The sequence below is a fragment of the Protomyctophum parallelum genome, assembly GCF_964188405.1.
Source record: "Protomyctophum parallelum genome assembly, chromosome: 23".
NCBI classification, from domain to species: domain Eukaryota; kingdom Metazoa; phylum Chordata; class Actinopteri; order Myctophiformes; family Myctophidae; genus Protomyctophum; species Protomyctophum parallelum.
This window is the reverse complement of record NC_139715.1, coordinates 31,036,563-31,052,673: the sequence shown is the minus strand read 5'-3', so window position 1 is coordinate 31,052,673 and position 16,111 is coordinate 31,036,563. Positions and strand designations below refer to the sequence as shown.

Below are 16,111 nucleotides of genomic sequence, written 5' to 3'. Positions count from 1 at the left end.
GTCTCTCTCTCTGCGTGACACTGTTACAAGCAAAGTAATGGGTTGCATCCTGATGTACTGTATACGTACGCGCTGTACATTTTACTGTAACGTCATACTGTAACATGTACAGTATGCTCAGGGGGTTGACACAGGCAAGTTAAAAGGTCATGTTGTACTTGCCCAAAAGGTCATGCCCACTTGCCCGAAACGCCAATGTGAAAAACCTACATATAGCTATGAACATAGCTACGGTTCACAATTGTTTTTTTTAAGTGTATAGCAAAGTATTGAAAATTGTAAGTAAAGTACAAATAACTAAAAAAACTACTTAAGTACAGTACTTAAAGTAGTAGTTACTAGTTTGCAATGGGAAGTTACAATCACGCATAATTACTCTTTAAATTCGTCAGACCAGGAAAATCCCCTTAAATACGAAGGTGTTCCAAAAATAGCCCAGACGCCCATTATCTGTGTAACGATGGTCCTCGCCATCATCGGACAGGAACAAGTGGCTTCAAAGAACCCCCACCCCACCCCCCCACCCCACCTCGATTTCTCTTAATGACCCCAGATGTGTACTCGCGCTGAAACAGGGACCCGATTCATCGGACTGAAATCCTACAGCTGGTCCACAATCTGAGGAAGGCCAAGGGCGCGGGGGGGGGGAAGGGGGGCTTTGAATTCGCCAGTCTTCAAACGCTTTGGCTATAGGCGTGGCTGGTCCTGTTTGATCACTTGCAAGGGCAATGGAAGGGTGGTGTGGGGGGTGGGGGGTTGACAGACCTTCCCCGGGTAAATGGTGCATTTATAGAGCGCCTTTATCCAAGGCGCTTTACAGAGATGGTGCATTACATTCACCCATTCACACACACACATTCATACACCGATGGCGGAGGAAACCATGCAAGGGCACCGACCAGCACATCAGGAGCCATTAGGGGTTCAGTGTCTTGGCTCAGGACACTTCGACACTAACTCTGGGGGAGCCCACAGGGTTCAAACTGTTCCAATCCGGCCACTCTAAGTCTGCCTGTGCTATTAACTCATTTTAGATAAAAAAACATTTAAAAAACATTTTTTCTCCTCTCCTGAAACAGTTAGTCTTCCCACCATATGACTGTCTCTGTATCAATATGATACCAGTGTTGTTTCGTCGACTAAAACTTCGACAAAATTTTTTTCGTCGAAACTAAATGAAAACTAACGATGATGACGACTAAATATACTGACAATTTTGTCAACAAATAAAAACTAGACTAAAATGTTAGGAAGGAACTTAGTGGACAAGAGATCCAGGATAAGTCATTTTACACTGCATGCTGAAAATAGCAGTGTAAAATCAGTCATTAAGACAACACTGCATTATACACAGACTAGAATAGAAAGCCTAGTTCAGTGTCTGTCTGTCGATAGAAAACGGTTGGCACATGATCTTGTAGATCTGCTATACTTTCTGCACATGGCACCATGCAGTGTTTGACCGGAGCGAACACATTCAGCATTCAACCCATTCTGACCTGAGATCAGATTCATACGAGGTTTCCACTGGGACACACACTGGTCTGATTAACCCATTCTGACCTGAGATCAGATTCTAAAAAATGTCAGTCGTTCTTCGATTTTTTTCAAAAATAGCAGACCTACAAGCTCGTAGCGCGCCACTCGCGCCACTATCGGTGGCGCGCTATGAGCTTGTAGATCTGCTATTTTTCAATAGATAAAGCATAACATGATGCTAACACCAAAATGGGTTCCCGTTCAGAATGGGTCAGAGCAATGCACAGGAATAAAAAACACACCGGTCAGAATTTGACAGATTTTCACAGATTCAATTGTACCCCCGATCAATAGGCTATATAATCCTATAGTCACTGTACGCCACTGTAAAAGCCACACTGTACAGTACAAATGCTCACACAACGAGATGCGGTGTGATACTTATAGATCGTCTACAGTATTTCCGGTGAAGAGATTTGGTGCAACAGGGAAATGGTTTGTGGAATGAACCCCCACGGGGCAACGAAGTGTATTGGGTTTAACCCATTCTGGGCGGGAACACCCTGTTGGTGTTTTAAAGGTTTTATGACATTCTTTTTTTTTTTTTTTTTTTTTTTTTTGGTTTTATGACCTCAATTACACCAAAAAACCTGAACTTTGAACATTCAGTGGATTTTTCTGTGGTCTGAAGTTTTCTTTGGGTTTGGAAGCCTTTTGAGCTACAATGAAAACAGGCAACACAGTGAAACAGTGACATCTGCTGGCAAATCCCATTGACATATATGGGATTGCAGTAAGTGATGTCACTTACTGCCGGCAAATCAGAGCACCTGTTGGAGCCAGAAAACCCCAGATCACAGAAAATCTAATGAATGTTAAAAGTTCATGTTTTTTGGGTGAAATTGAGATTAGAAAACCTAAAAAAACAAAAACAATTCCAAAACCTTTTTTTTATGTCACAATCTCTTTAACCATTATGTTATGCTTTAGCTATTGAAAATTAGCAGACCTACGAGCTCATAGCGTGCCACCGAGTGGCACACACTCACACGCGCACAACCGTGCACGCACGCACGCACGCACGCACACTCATGCACGCACACACATGCTTGCAGTGTTATTGTGGTCTGGTATAACTGTGCAGGCTGCCCCTCTCTGGGTGAATGCTAAAACAAGACCATTGAACGGCAGGAGACAGACGGCAGATCGTCAATATTTTAGAAGCTATACCAAGCGATAAAATTCATGCCATGATTTGACCTTCTGTGAAGCAAGAAAATAAAAATAATAAAATGAGGGACGCCGAGGACGTGCTCTTCGTCCAACTTCCAAACGAACGCACTTTGTTTTCGAGGTTTTCTCCAGAGGGCGTTCTCTATACCGGAATGTCTTTAAGAGCGTATGTATGGTATTTGGTGGGGGAAAACAACACTAAACAAAGCACAACAAAGTTTAATAATATGAAAACCCCCGAAAACGGGTGCTGGTAGTGTAACTGCTGTAACACCATCATGAAAGCAGGGAATCGTAGCTTCAAATAGAGATATTGGTTGTTCAGTTTGACCCACCAGTTTTGGAGATATGGCTTATAGAGTGATGTCTGGCAGAGAAACAGCGAGTTGAGAAAGGTTTCTAAACTTTGCAAACTTGAGGTTTACAGGCAAATCTAGTGCCCATAATTGGCCGTTAACTCCTCTTTTCACGCCCTACTGTATATGTGCCAGCGGGCGTGAAAGGGTTAATAGAAAAACCAAAAGCTGTGGCATTGGTTTACCTTAGAGCCGACGTCCCCCTCTCATCCTCAGGTGGGACATTGTCTCGGGGGCCCCCGGGGCCCCCCTCGTCGGCCTATACGGGACATCCTACTGGACCGTGGAGGAGGAGGAGGAGTGGACAGACACACAGGAAAAGGACGGAGGGACGGACGGACGGACGGACGGCGTCTCAAGGCTGAGAGTCCTGCTGCATCGGTGGTATAGACGTCTGGTTGGTTCAGCCCACCGGTAATGTCCACATGGAAAACATCCGCTAAAGATGACACTGTATATGCACTCACTGTCTGTGTCTCACTGTCTGTGTCTCACTGTCTGTGTCTACTGATTTCACTTTCTGCCTCTGCAGCCAGGGATAAATGTAACTCTGTCTCTCCCTCTCTCTGTCTGTCTCTGTCTATCTCCCTCTCTCTCTCTCCATCTCTCTCACCTGTTACAAATGAGACCCGTTACATATATGCACTCACTGTCTGTGTCTCCTGGTTTCACTTTCTGCCTCTGCAGCCAGGGATAAATGTAACTCTCTCTCTGTCTCTATCTGTCTGTCTCCCTCTCTCTCTCTCCATCTCTCTCACCTGTTACAAATGAGACCCGTTACATATATGCACTCACTGTCTGTGTCTCCTGGTTTCACTTTCTGCCTCTGCAGCCAGGGATAAATGTAACTCTCTCTCTGTCTCTATCTGTCTGTCTCCCTCTCTCTCTCTCCATCTCTCTCACCTGTTACAAATGAGACCCGTTACATATTATGCACTCAATGTCTGTGTCTCCTGGTTTCACTTTCTGCCTCTGCAGCCAGAGATAAATGTAACTCTGTCTCTCTCTGTCTGTCTCTGTCTCTCTCCCTCTCTATCTCTCTCTCACCTGTTACAAATGAGACAAGGCCTCCTAGCCTGCTGTTGAACTAGTGTCCTCTGTCCTGTCTGTGTTGTCTCTGTCCTCTCCTGTCCTGTCCTGTCCTGTCCTGTCTCTGTCCTGTCCTGTCCTGTCCTGTCCTGTCTCTGTCCTGTCCTGTCCTGTCTCTCTCCTCTCCTCTCCTCTCCTCTCCTCTCCTCTCCTGTCCTGTCCACTGAAGTAGTGTTGTAGAGGGTTCAGAGGGCTGCAGCCATGGGGCTGTAGTAGGACGTCTCTCGCTAATCCCTTGTAGTTTAATGACGCCAGGGCCGCGCGCTACTGGTGGTAAGAGACCAGGGAGAGAGTGTGTGTGTGTGTGTGTGTGGGGGGGGGGGGGGGGGGGGGGGTTGACCCAAGTCAGGAGGGGCAAAACATGTGACCCACACAGGGCTAAGAGCTCACTTAGCTGCGGGGGAAGGGTGCATGTGTGTGTGTGCATGTGTGTGTGTGTGTGTGTGTGTGTGTGTGTGTGTGTGGGATGTGTATGTGTATGTGTGTGGGATGTGTATATGTATGACACTGTCGCGGTGAAAACACATGCGGAAAAGGCCGTGCAGCATCAGAGCTGTAGCCATACTGCCTACCGAGGAAAGGTAGGGGGGGGGGGGGGGGGGGGTAGCCAGACAGTCCCCCCGCCTTCGGGGCGATTGTTTTGATGGAGTTCCTGCCCCGACAACATTTAACCCCCTGCATGCCACAGAGAAGGCTGCAGGAGGCAAAGACACATGTGCACGCACACACACACCCTGGAGTTTGTCTGGCTCCTGTAGCACGTCTCTGAACTTGTCGATGTATGCGTGCGTGCGTGCGTGCGTGTCTTCCTGTATGTGTCACACCATAAAGTTCCCCCCCCTAACAAGCAGCTCATTACCGCTATAGTATAGTTCTCCCCCAACACATTCTCACAGAACACCTCTGTGTCTGAATGCAAGTGTCGGCATATATATGTGACTCTGTTTGATATACAGAGACTGTAAATGCCTCTTCTAAAACGGGATAGTTTTCTTGAAAACCCTCATGTTTCTGTGTCAGTGGTTCTATGTCAGTGGTTAAACCTCATGTTTCTGTGTCAGTGGTTCTGTGTCAGTGGTTAAACCTCATGTTTCTGTGTCAGTGGTTCTATGTCAGTGGTTAAACCTCATGTTTCTGTGTCAGTGGTTAAACCCTCATGTTTCTGTGTCAGTGGTTCTATGTCAGTGGTTAAACCTCATGTTTCTATGTCAGTGGTTAAACCCTCATGTTTCTGTGTCAGTGGTTAAACCCTCATGTTTCTGTGTCAGTGGTTCTATGTCAGTGGTTAAACCTCATGTTTCTGTGTCAGTGGTTAAACCTCATGTTTCTGTGTCAGTGGTTAAACCTCATGTTTCTATGTCAGTGGTTAAACCTCATGTTTCTGTGTCAGTGGTTAAACCTCATGTTTCTGTGTCAGTGGTTAAACCTCATGTTTCTGTGTCAGTGGTTCTATGTCAGTGGTTAAACCTCATGTTTCTATGTCAGTGGTTAAACCTCATGTTTCTGTGTCAGTGGTTAAACCTCATGTTTCTATGTCAGTGGTTAAACCTCATGTTTCTATGTCAGTGGTTAAACCTCATGTTTCTATGTCAGTGGTTAAACCTCATGTTTCTGTGTCAGTGGTTCTATGTCAGTGGTTAAACCTCATGTTTCTGTGTCAGTGGTTAAACCTCATGTTTCTGTGTCAGTGGTTAAACCTCATGTTTCTGTGTCAGTGGTTAAACCTCATGTTTCTATGTCAGTGGTTCTATGTCAGTGGTTAAACCTCATGTTTCTGTGTCAGTGGTTAAACCTCATGTTTCTATGTCAGTGGTTAAACCTCATGTTTCTGTGTCAGTGGTTAAACCTCATGTTTCTGTGTCAGTGGTTCTATGTCAGTGGTTAAACCTCATGTTTCTGTGTCAGTGGTTAAACCTCATGTTTCTATGTCAGTGGTTAAACCTCATGTTTCTATGTCAGTGGTTAAACCTCATGTTTCTATGTCAGTGGTTAAACCTCATGTTTCTATGTCAGTGGTTAAACCTCATGTTTCTATGTCAGTGGTTAAACCTCATGTTTCTGTGTCAGTGGTTAAATCTCATGTTTCTGTGTCAGTGGTTAAACCTCATGTTTCTGTGTCAGTGGTTAAATCTCATGTTTCTGTGTCAGTGGTTAAACCTCATGTTTCTGTGTCAGTGGTTAAACCTCATGTTTCTATGTCAGTGGTTAAACCTCATGGTTATATGTCAGTGGTTAAACCTCATGTTTCTATGTCAGTGGTTAAACCTCATGTTTCTATGTCAGTGGTTAAACCTCATGTTTCTGTGTCAGTGGTTCTATGTCAGTGGTTAAACCCTCATGTTTCTATGTCAGTGGTTAAACCTCATGTTTCTATGTCAGTGGTTAAACCTCATGTTTCTATGTCAGTGGTTAAACCTCATGTTTCTATGTCAGTGGTTCTATGTCAGTGGTTAAACCTCATGTTTCTATGTCAGTGGTTAAACCTCATGTTTCTGTGTCAGTGGTTAAACCTCATGTTTCTATGTCAGTGGTTAAACCTCATGGTTCTATGTCAGTGGTTAAACCTCATGTTTCTATGTCAGTGGTTAAACCTCATGTTTCTATGTCAGTGGTTAAACCTCATGTTTCTGTGTCAGTGGTTCTATGTCAGTGGTTAAACCCTCATGTTTCTATGTCAGTGGTTAAACCCTCATGTTTCTGTGTCAGTGGTTCTATGTCAGTGGTTAAACCCTCATGTTTCTATGTCAGTGGTTAAACCTCATGTTTCTGTGTCAGTGGTTCTATGTCAGTGGTTAAACCCTCATGTTTCTATGTCAGTGGTTAAACCTCATGTTTCTATGTCAGTGGTTAAACCTCATGTTTCTATGTCAGTGGTTAAACCTCATGGTTCTATGTCAGTGGTTAAACCTCATGTTTCTATGTCAGTGGTTAAACCTCATGTTTCTATGTCAGTGGTTAAACCTCATGTTTCTGTGTCAGTGGTTCTATGTCAGTGGTTAAACCCTCATGTTTCTATGTCAGTGGTTAAACCCTCATGTTTCTGTGTCAGTGGTTAAACCCTCATGTTTCTGTGTCAGTGGTTCTATGTCAGTGGTTAAACCCTCATGTTTCTATGTCAGTGGTTAAACCTCATGTTTCTATGTCAGTGGTTAAACCTCATGTTTCTGTGTCAGTGGTTAAACCTCATGTTTCTGTGTCAGTGGTTCTATGTCAGTGGTTAAACCCTCATGTTTCTATGTCAGTGGTTAAACCTCATGTTTCTGTGTCAGTGGTTAAACCTCATGTTTCTGTGTCAGTGGTTAAACCTCATGTTTCTATGTCAGTGGTTAAACCTCATGTTTCTGTGTCAGTGGTTAAACCTCATGTTTCTGTGTCAGTGGTTAAACCTCATGTTTCTGTGTCAGTGGTTAAACCTCATGTTTCTATGTCAGTGGTTAAACCTCATGTTTCTGTGTCAGTGGTTAAACCTCATGTTTCTGTGTCAGTGGTTCTATGTCAGTGGTTAAACCTCATGTTTCTGTGTCAGTGGTTAAACCTCATGTTTCTGTGTCAGTGGTTAAACCCTCATGTTTCTGTGTCAGTGGTTCTATGTCAGTGGTTAAACCTCATGTTTCTGTGTCAGTGGTTAAACCTCATGTTTCTATGTCAGTGGTTAAACCTCATGTTTCTATGTCAGTGGTTAAACCTCATGTTTCTATGTCAGTGGTTAAACCTCATGTTTCTGTGTCAGTGGTTAAACCCTCATGTTTCTGTGTCAGTGGTTCTATGTCAGTGGTTAAACCTCATGTTTCTATGTCAGTGGTTAAACCTCATGTTTCTATGTCAGTGGTTAAACCTCATGTTTCTATGTCAGTGGTTAAACCTCATGTTTCTATGTCTGTGGTTAAACCTCATGTTTCTGTGTCAGTGGTTAAACCTCATGTTTCTGTGTCAGTGGTTAAACCTCATGTTTCTATGTCAGTGGTTAAACCTCATGTTTCTGTGTCAGTGGTTCTCAAACAATTTCATGTCAAGGAAACCCCCAGAAACCCCCAGACTTATAATATATAATATAATAATAATAATAGCCCTCCATCTGAAAATATGTTGTTCCATGGACCCAACCAGAAGCAAAGATTTGAGTTAAAAAAACGTTTCACTCTGAAAGAATATATATATTCAAAGATTTGTACTACATTTTTTCAAAAATAGCAGACCTACAAGCTCGTAGCGCGGCACTCGGTGCCGCGCTATGAGCTTGTAGATCTGCTATGTTTCAATAGCTAAAGTATAACATAATGAATAATATACATAATAATTCACATACAGTACTAGAGCATGTCTGAAATAAATGTCAGAAAATCAACATGTAAATATGAAATAAATGTTTAAACATGTAGCTATAGGTGTAATGTTAGAGTCCACAGAAGTGAACCTTTTCAAGCCCGTTTTCTCAACTCGCTGTTTCTCTGCAAGACATTACTCTATAAGCCATATCTCCAAAACTGGTGGGTCAAACTGAACAACCAATATGTCAATGTGAAGCTATGATTCCCTGCTTTCATATGACATGGAAAAAACATAAACATTACAGAGACTTTAATTGTCACTGTACAATACTTTAAAACAGTTGTCATGTTGCACACATGCCTAAAATAGCTCTTATTTGGTTGAAAACAATGTATTTCAGACTCCAGCTTGTCTCTCTCCATCCAGGCTGCATGAACAGCGCTCAAACGCTGGGTTTTCTGCCCCCTCAATGTCCTAACTCTGTCTGACTCTATGGCTCCAGTCACCACCATCCAAGGCACACTTCATTAAGTTCCACTCAAATAGACTCCGGGGGCTATTTTAAAAGACGCCATGTCCCTCATGATTTGCGAGTATTATCTCTCTAAAGAGTGTTATCTACTAACGAGGATGGACTGAGATGAACCAGGTTGGACCGAGGTGCCGACTTCCCCTCCAGACTAAAGACACATTAATTAATACAGACTAAAGGTCTTTTCAAACGGGGTATAGCGATTAGCCTCGCGTATATACAGTAGCGTACAGCTATAGCCCACACTCTCCGAATGAGTCTGGAACAAATACACCTCCCGAAATCAGAGTATAAGGAAGCTGCCATTTCCGTTCACGAAAATATATTTTAAAATATCTTTAGAGCTTAGTTTTTCATTTCCATTTCTGCTAAGCAAGCAAGCAAGCAAGCAATATATATGCTTTTTATTCATTTATATTAGGATACATCTGCTGTAAAGACATGAAACATGCGTCTCCTTGGTTGCGTGCGTGCGTGCGTGCGTGCGTGCGTGCGTGGTAAATGGTGCATTTAGATGGCGCCTTTATCCAAGGCGCTTTACATAGATTGTGCATTACATTCACCCATTCACACACCCATTCACACACCGATGGCAGAGGAAACCATGCAAGGCACCGATCAGCACATCAGGAGCAATCAGGGGTTCAGTGTCTTTGCTCAAGGACACTTTGACACCAACTCTGGGGGAGCCCACAGGGTTCAAACTGGCAACCTTACGGTTACCATCCAGCCACTCTACCGCTGAGCCACTGCCGCCCACTGCGTGCGTGCGAATGATATCCCTCTGCCAATAACTGAACAGCGATATTGGCAGACCCAACTGGGGTTCTCCCAGGACCGGTCAGAGCACAGCCCAGTGACCCAGTGAGTTTGGGCTGGCCGGTATAATCCCCTAATTAACCCATTTTGAACGGAATCCATTTTGGTGTTAGCACTATGTTATGCTTTATAGCTATTGAAAAATAGCAGATCTACAAGCTCGTAGCACGCCACCGAGTGGCGCGCTACGAGCTTGTAGGTCTGCTATTTTTTGAAAAATCGAAGAGCGACTGACATAGAAACATAGCTTTTTTCAGAAAACTGTCAGGATGTAGAAGACATTTTTTTAGAATCTGATCTCAGGTCAGAATTTGGATAATCCCCTAATTAAAGTAACCACACTGATGTGACCATCTGCCTCTCCGGGACCCTCCGATGCTAATCCAGTGGTTTCCTCAAAGTGGGGGTCCGGGGGGGGGGGGGAGATGTGGGAAAAGATGGCGGCTGTGACGGCTTCACTCCGCCGTGGCGCTGTGAGCGGCCGTGTGTGCGCGGAGCGGGAACGCCGCGCCATATAACCGGGTCATTTGTGCAGCGCATACTTCTGGAACGTCAATGACACGTCTTTTAGTGCACGATAAATCAGCAAAACGGCACTTTAACCCATTCTGAACGGGAACCCCTTTTGGTGTTAGCATTATGTTATAATATAGCTATTGAAAAATAGCAGATCTACAAGCTCGTAGCGCGCCACTCGGTGGCTTGTAGGTCTGCTATTTTTGAAAAATCGAAGAACGACTGACATAGAAACATAGCTTTTTCAGAAAACTGTCATTTTCAAACGGACATTTTTTTAATCTGATCTCAGGTCAGAATGAAAACTGTCAGGATGTAGAAGACATTTTTAGAATCTGATCTCAGGTCAGAATGGAATAACATTTCTTTACATCTCCCCCCCGCCAACAGGGACTTCAATACTCCACGGTTCCGAACTATAACTCGGCGAGACAGTTTAAAAAAAATATGCAGAATGTTCTCTCTTCTCTAACTTTAATAATGAGTAGATAAGGAGTCAATGTGAATTTCTCTCCCTCCGGTTTCGTTCCGTGCATTCTGAGTGATGTGTGAGCGACCCCCAACGCCTCCTATCTATCGCTCCCTAATTACGCCGTCAATTTCGTCTGGGAAATAAAAAGGCGCCGCCGCCGTCACGCCTCGGCGGGCGAGATGATGGCGTAGATAAGCTCCGTGAGGCGGAGGTCACTCACTGCAGAGAGGCTGAATTCAACCGTTTAACCCGTTCTGACCTGAGATCAGATTCTAAAAATGTCTTCTATACATCCTAACCTTTTTCTGAAAAAACAATGTTTCTATGTGTCAGTGGTCCACAACCTTTTTCATGTGAAGGACCCCCAGAATTATCTCTATTGGGGCCACACGGACCCCCATCTCAAAATATGTAGTTCCAGGGACCCCCCCCAAGAAGCCAATATTTTAGTTTAAAAATGTTCGCTCTGAAATATATATTCAAAGATTTGTGACACATTTTCACGACTTTAAAAAAATAGCAGACCTACAAGCTCATAGCGCGCCACTCGGTGGCGCGCTATGAGCTTGTAGATCTGCTATTTTTCAATAGCTAAAGCACGACATGATGCTATAACACCAAAAGGGGTTCCCGCATAGAATGGGTTAAGACCTGCTGGGCGCACATTCTATACCAAATGTCTTCTAAAAAATCACGACAGTTCTCTGGAGAAAAAACCTAATGTTTCTGTATCAGTGGTTCTCAAAATGATTCCATGTCAAGGGACACCATGAATTATATATATTTGGCCGCCGATTGGGACATTCTGCAATGTCCGAATTACTTTTAGAACTTTAAGTAAAAAGGAAAGGAAAGGTACTATGTTTAACCCAGGGTAACTGGACTAAGGATGGATGGACCTGCACATCTCACCTGCACCTGCACATCTCAGAGTCTACCCATTACCCCAGCCATGCGTACTTGACCAAAGCAAGCCTTTGTTCTCCTGTACTGCATTGACTTCAAATGTATTCTGTTGATTTTGCCTAATACAACTGTATGCTTTGGTGCCTAAAATTATACCGCTATGTTATATCAACTATGTTGATGAAAGCTACATAATCGCCCGCAGCCTAATCGTCATTCATTGTTCTCCGTTTGTAGAAACCATAATAAAGACATTGAAAAGCTACTTTGGTGTCACAATCTCTCTGACCGGGGATCAGCTCATAGCCCACAAACACAACCAGCAGAATATTTATTAGTTAGGGTTAGGGGATTACCTGGAGAAGGGGTTAGGGGCTAGGGGTTAGGGGTTAGGGGCTAGGGGTTAGGGGTTAGGGGCTAGGGGTTAGGGGTTAGGGGCTAGGGGTTGGGGGGTTACCTGGAGAAGTGCTGCTGGAGCAAAACCATCTGCACCCGTCCCAGCTCCTTGTCCTCGGTCACCTCGCGGAGACGCTTCTCGCTGTCCAGTCGAAGGCGGCGCTCTTCCTCTAGCTCGTGGATCAGTTTCTCTCGCTGTGGACAAAAAAAAGCACAATGTAGGCGTTTAGCAGATCTACAAGCTCTCGCTGTGGACAAACACAGTGTAGGCGTTTAGCAGATCTACAAGCTCTCGCTGTGGACAAACACAGTGTAGGCGTTTAGCAGATCTACAAACTCTCGCTGTGGACAAACAGTGTAGGCGTTTAGCAGATCTACAAGCTCTCGCTGTGGACAAACACAGTGTAGGCGTTTAGCAGGCGCTCTCAATCCAGAGCCATTTACAGTAAGCAGTGTTGTTTTCGTCGACTAAAACTAAGACGAAAAATGTTCGTCGACTACCTTTTTTCACTGACAAAAACAAATGGAAACTAAATTAAAACTAAGCTACGATGACTAACTAAGACTAAATTATACTGACAATTTCGTAGACAAATAAAAACTAGACTAAAATGTTAGGACTAGTAGACAACAGATCCAGTATAAGTCTACATAAGATCTACAAGCGTTGTGAGCTTAAGTGTAAAAAATAGGCTATAAGTGTAAAAACACTCATTACGACAGCAAAATACCCGCCAAAATACATTTTTTTAAACTAGACTAACACTAAGACATTCCAGGTGACTAAAATGTGACTAAAACTAAATGAAGTTTCAGTCCAAAGACTATGACTAAACTAAAATAGAAATTTGCTGCCAAAAACAACACTGACAGTAAGCAAGAACAAAAACCTGGTAATACATCATTATACAAAACAAAATGTGTCATCAAGAACCATGCGTAAGCTAAGAACCTAACAGTGGAATATGATATATGTATATAATGAAACTATGCTTATACTACCGTATATCGTGCCATGTCTACATAAAATCCTATCTAAGTTGCATACAGTAAGCTGAGCCTTTGCATACAGTATGCCTGTGAGGTCGTCAGGGCTATAGGTTTCATGTCACGCTCTCAAGAGTTAACGATTATTAAGGGTTATTAACTTGTTGGAATAATGTGTTCCTTCCACGCGCTACGTCCAACCAGGGAACTCCCCCCTATCAGGTGTAAAAGGAGCAACTTGGACACTCAGGCATGAAGGAAGCATGAGTTCAAGTCCGTTGCTCTCCCCTTGTCCCCCATATATGGGAACTAGGTTGCTCTCCCCTTGTCCCCCATATATGGGGACTAGGTTGGTCTCCCCATGTCCCCCAATATGGGACTAGGTTGGTCTCCCCTTGTCCCCCATATATGGGGACTAGGTTGGTGGAGGGTGTGTAGAGCCCAGGATCACATTAGATGATTGACACAGGGGTGAAAAATGGGTTACAAAATCGTGGGATAAAAAAAAAAGAAAAAAAAAAAAGAGTTAAAGATCAATAAGGGTCCATTTTGGTCAATAACAACTGTCCATCTTTTAGCTGGTTGTCCCCTATAGAGGTTGGACCAATGGTTTGAAAACCACTGCTCTACTGTAACAGTAAGAATATCCACCTGAGAGCTGACTGATGCGCTATATGAGCTTGTAGATATGCTATTTTTCAATAGCTGCTGAGGTATAACATAGTGCCATCACTAGCATTTATTATATTAGAGCCATCCTGATCTGGAGAAGAGAGAGGGAGAAGAAAAAAATCCCTCTATTGTTTTGTTCACAGCTCATAAGTTCCCGGAAAACAGCGATAGGCCGACTAATCCTATTTTTGCAATTTCCCTGCTCTCCGTTTGCTATGGCAAAGAAAAACTACAGTAAAAACGTGATGATGGCCATAAAGTCCGCTGGAGCGTTGCCGCCTCCTCCTCCTCCTCCTCCTCCTCCTCCTCCTCCTCCTCCTCCTCCTCCTCCTCCTCCTCCTCCTCCTCCTCCTCCTCCTCCTCCTCCTCCTCCTCCTCCTCCTCCTCCTCCTCCTCCTCCTCCTCCTCCTCCTCCTCCTCCTCCTCCTCCTCCTCCTCCTCCTCCTCCTCCTCCTCCTCCTCCTCCTCCTCCTCCTCCTCCTCCTCCTCCTCCTCCTCCTCCTCCTCCTCCTCCTCCTCCTCCTCCTCCTCCTCCTCCTCCTCCTCCTCCTCCTCCTCCTCCTCCTCCTCCTCCTCCTCCTCCTCCTCCTCCTCCTCCTCCTCCTCCTCCTCCTCCTCCTCCTCCTCCTCCTCCTCCTCCTCCTCCTCCTCCTCCTCCTCCTCCTCCTCCTCCTCCTCCTCCTCCTCCTCCTCCTCCTCCTCCTCATCACCTCTGCCTGTAGCTCCGTGGCGGCAGCCACCGAGGGCGCCATGCATGGCGGCTTCGTGGTGGCAGCGGCCGAGGGTCTCCCCGTGGCGCCGTGCGGGGGCAGTATAGCAGGCTGCGCGTCGCTGCTGCGCTGCTGCGTGATCTGTCTGCTATACGGCATGGCTTAATCCATTCATGACGGGAACCCCCTTTTGGTGTTTTAACTAAGCATTATGTTATACTTTAGCTGTATTGAAAAATAACAGATCTACAAGCTCATAGCGCGCCACCGAGTGCCGCGCTATGAGCTTGTAGGTCTGCTATTTTTGAAAAGACGTGAAAAATGTGCTGCAAATCTTTGAATATATATATTTCAGAGCAAACGTTTTTAACTAAAATATTTGCTTCTGGGGGGTCCCTCTCCCTGGAACTACATATTTTGAGATGGGGGTCCGTGTGGCCCAATGGAGATAATTCTGGGGGTCCTTGACATGAAAAAGGTTGAGCACCAACTGACAACTGTTTTTTTTTAATCGACATCAGTCCAAAATGGGTTATTAACCCCATCATCATCACAGACAAAAGACATGGCTCTACGGATGGGTTAGTCTACCGTTAGCCTCGATACCCAGGCTTTCATTTCGTCTGCGCGAAAGATGAAAGCCTGGAAAAAGCCGTGGGCTGAACCAGTCTAAAAGTGGGAGTCAACCCTTCCGGGTGGGCGTCGCTCTAAATGATGTGACGTAGCGCTGCACTAGGGGGGAGAGGAGGGGCCGGGGGTGACGGACAGATCGATGAGATCCAATCAGGGTGCGCGCTTTTCTGAGGCGTGACCCTCCCATCTAGGCCAGAAATGTCTCTGCTTAGGTCAGGCTAGTCTACCGTGAACCTTTTTTTGAACTGCTAACGGGAAGACTCCACAGACACCCAGGCCTCCATCATGCTCTCCCCTCCCCACTGTCTGTTACACTGTCTGTTATAATGTCTGTTACACTGTCTGTTACACTACACTGTCTGTCACACTGTCTGTTACACTGTCTGTTACACTACACTGTCTGTCACACTGTCTGTTACACTGTCTGTCTGCATGCTCTCCTCTCCCCACTGTCTGTTATAATGTCTGTTACACTGTCTGTTACACTACACTGTCTGTCACTCTGTCTGTTACACTGTCTGTTACACTACACTGTCTGTTATACTGTCTGTCACACTGTCTGTTACACTGTCTGTCTGCATGCTCTCCTCTCCCCACTGTCTGTTAACCCATTCTGACCCGAGATCAAATTCTAAAAATGTCTTCTACATCCTGACAGTTTTCTTTCTGACCTGAGATCAGATTCTAAAAAAATGTCTTCTACATCCTGACAGTTTTCTTTCTGACCTGAGATCAGATTCTAAAAAATGTCTTCTACATCCTGACAGTTTTCTAAAAAAGCTATGTTTCTATGTCAGTCGCTCTTCGATTTTTCAAAAAATAGCAGACCTACAAGCTCGTAGCGCGCCACTCGGTGGCGCGCTATGAGCTTGTAGATCTGCTATTTTTCAATAGCTAAAGCACGACATGACGCCGACACCAAAATGGGTTAAAGCAGGATCCTGCTTCGTCAGCATCAACCATCTCTACGAAAAGAGAAGCGTCCTCGTCTAAAAAGAAATACACAAATAAAATAAATAAGTCTTCAAAGACTCTGGGCTCT

General features: G+C 44.7%; 1 protein-coding gene across 1 annotated transcript in view; it reads right to left on the bottom strand.

Moving 5' to 3' along the window:
* The window catches only part of LOC310854010 (nck-associated protein 5-like), a gene marked incomplete at both ends in the record, with an annotated part of 106,591 nt that extends 91,996 nt beyond the window's left edge, over positions 1 to 14,595 (bottom strand). Inside the window, 2 exons of the mRNA XM_083758483.1 lie at positions 12,129 to 12,262; positions 14,437 to 14,595. Of these exons, the coding sequence (XP_083614609.1) occupies positions 12,129 to 12,262; positions 14,437 to 14,595 (293 nt within the window). The remainder of the gene's footprint in view (positions 1 to 12,128; positions 12,263 to 14,436) is intronic.
* Positions 14,596 to 16,111: the final 1,516 nt, after the last annotated feature.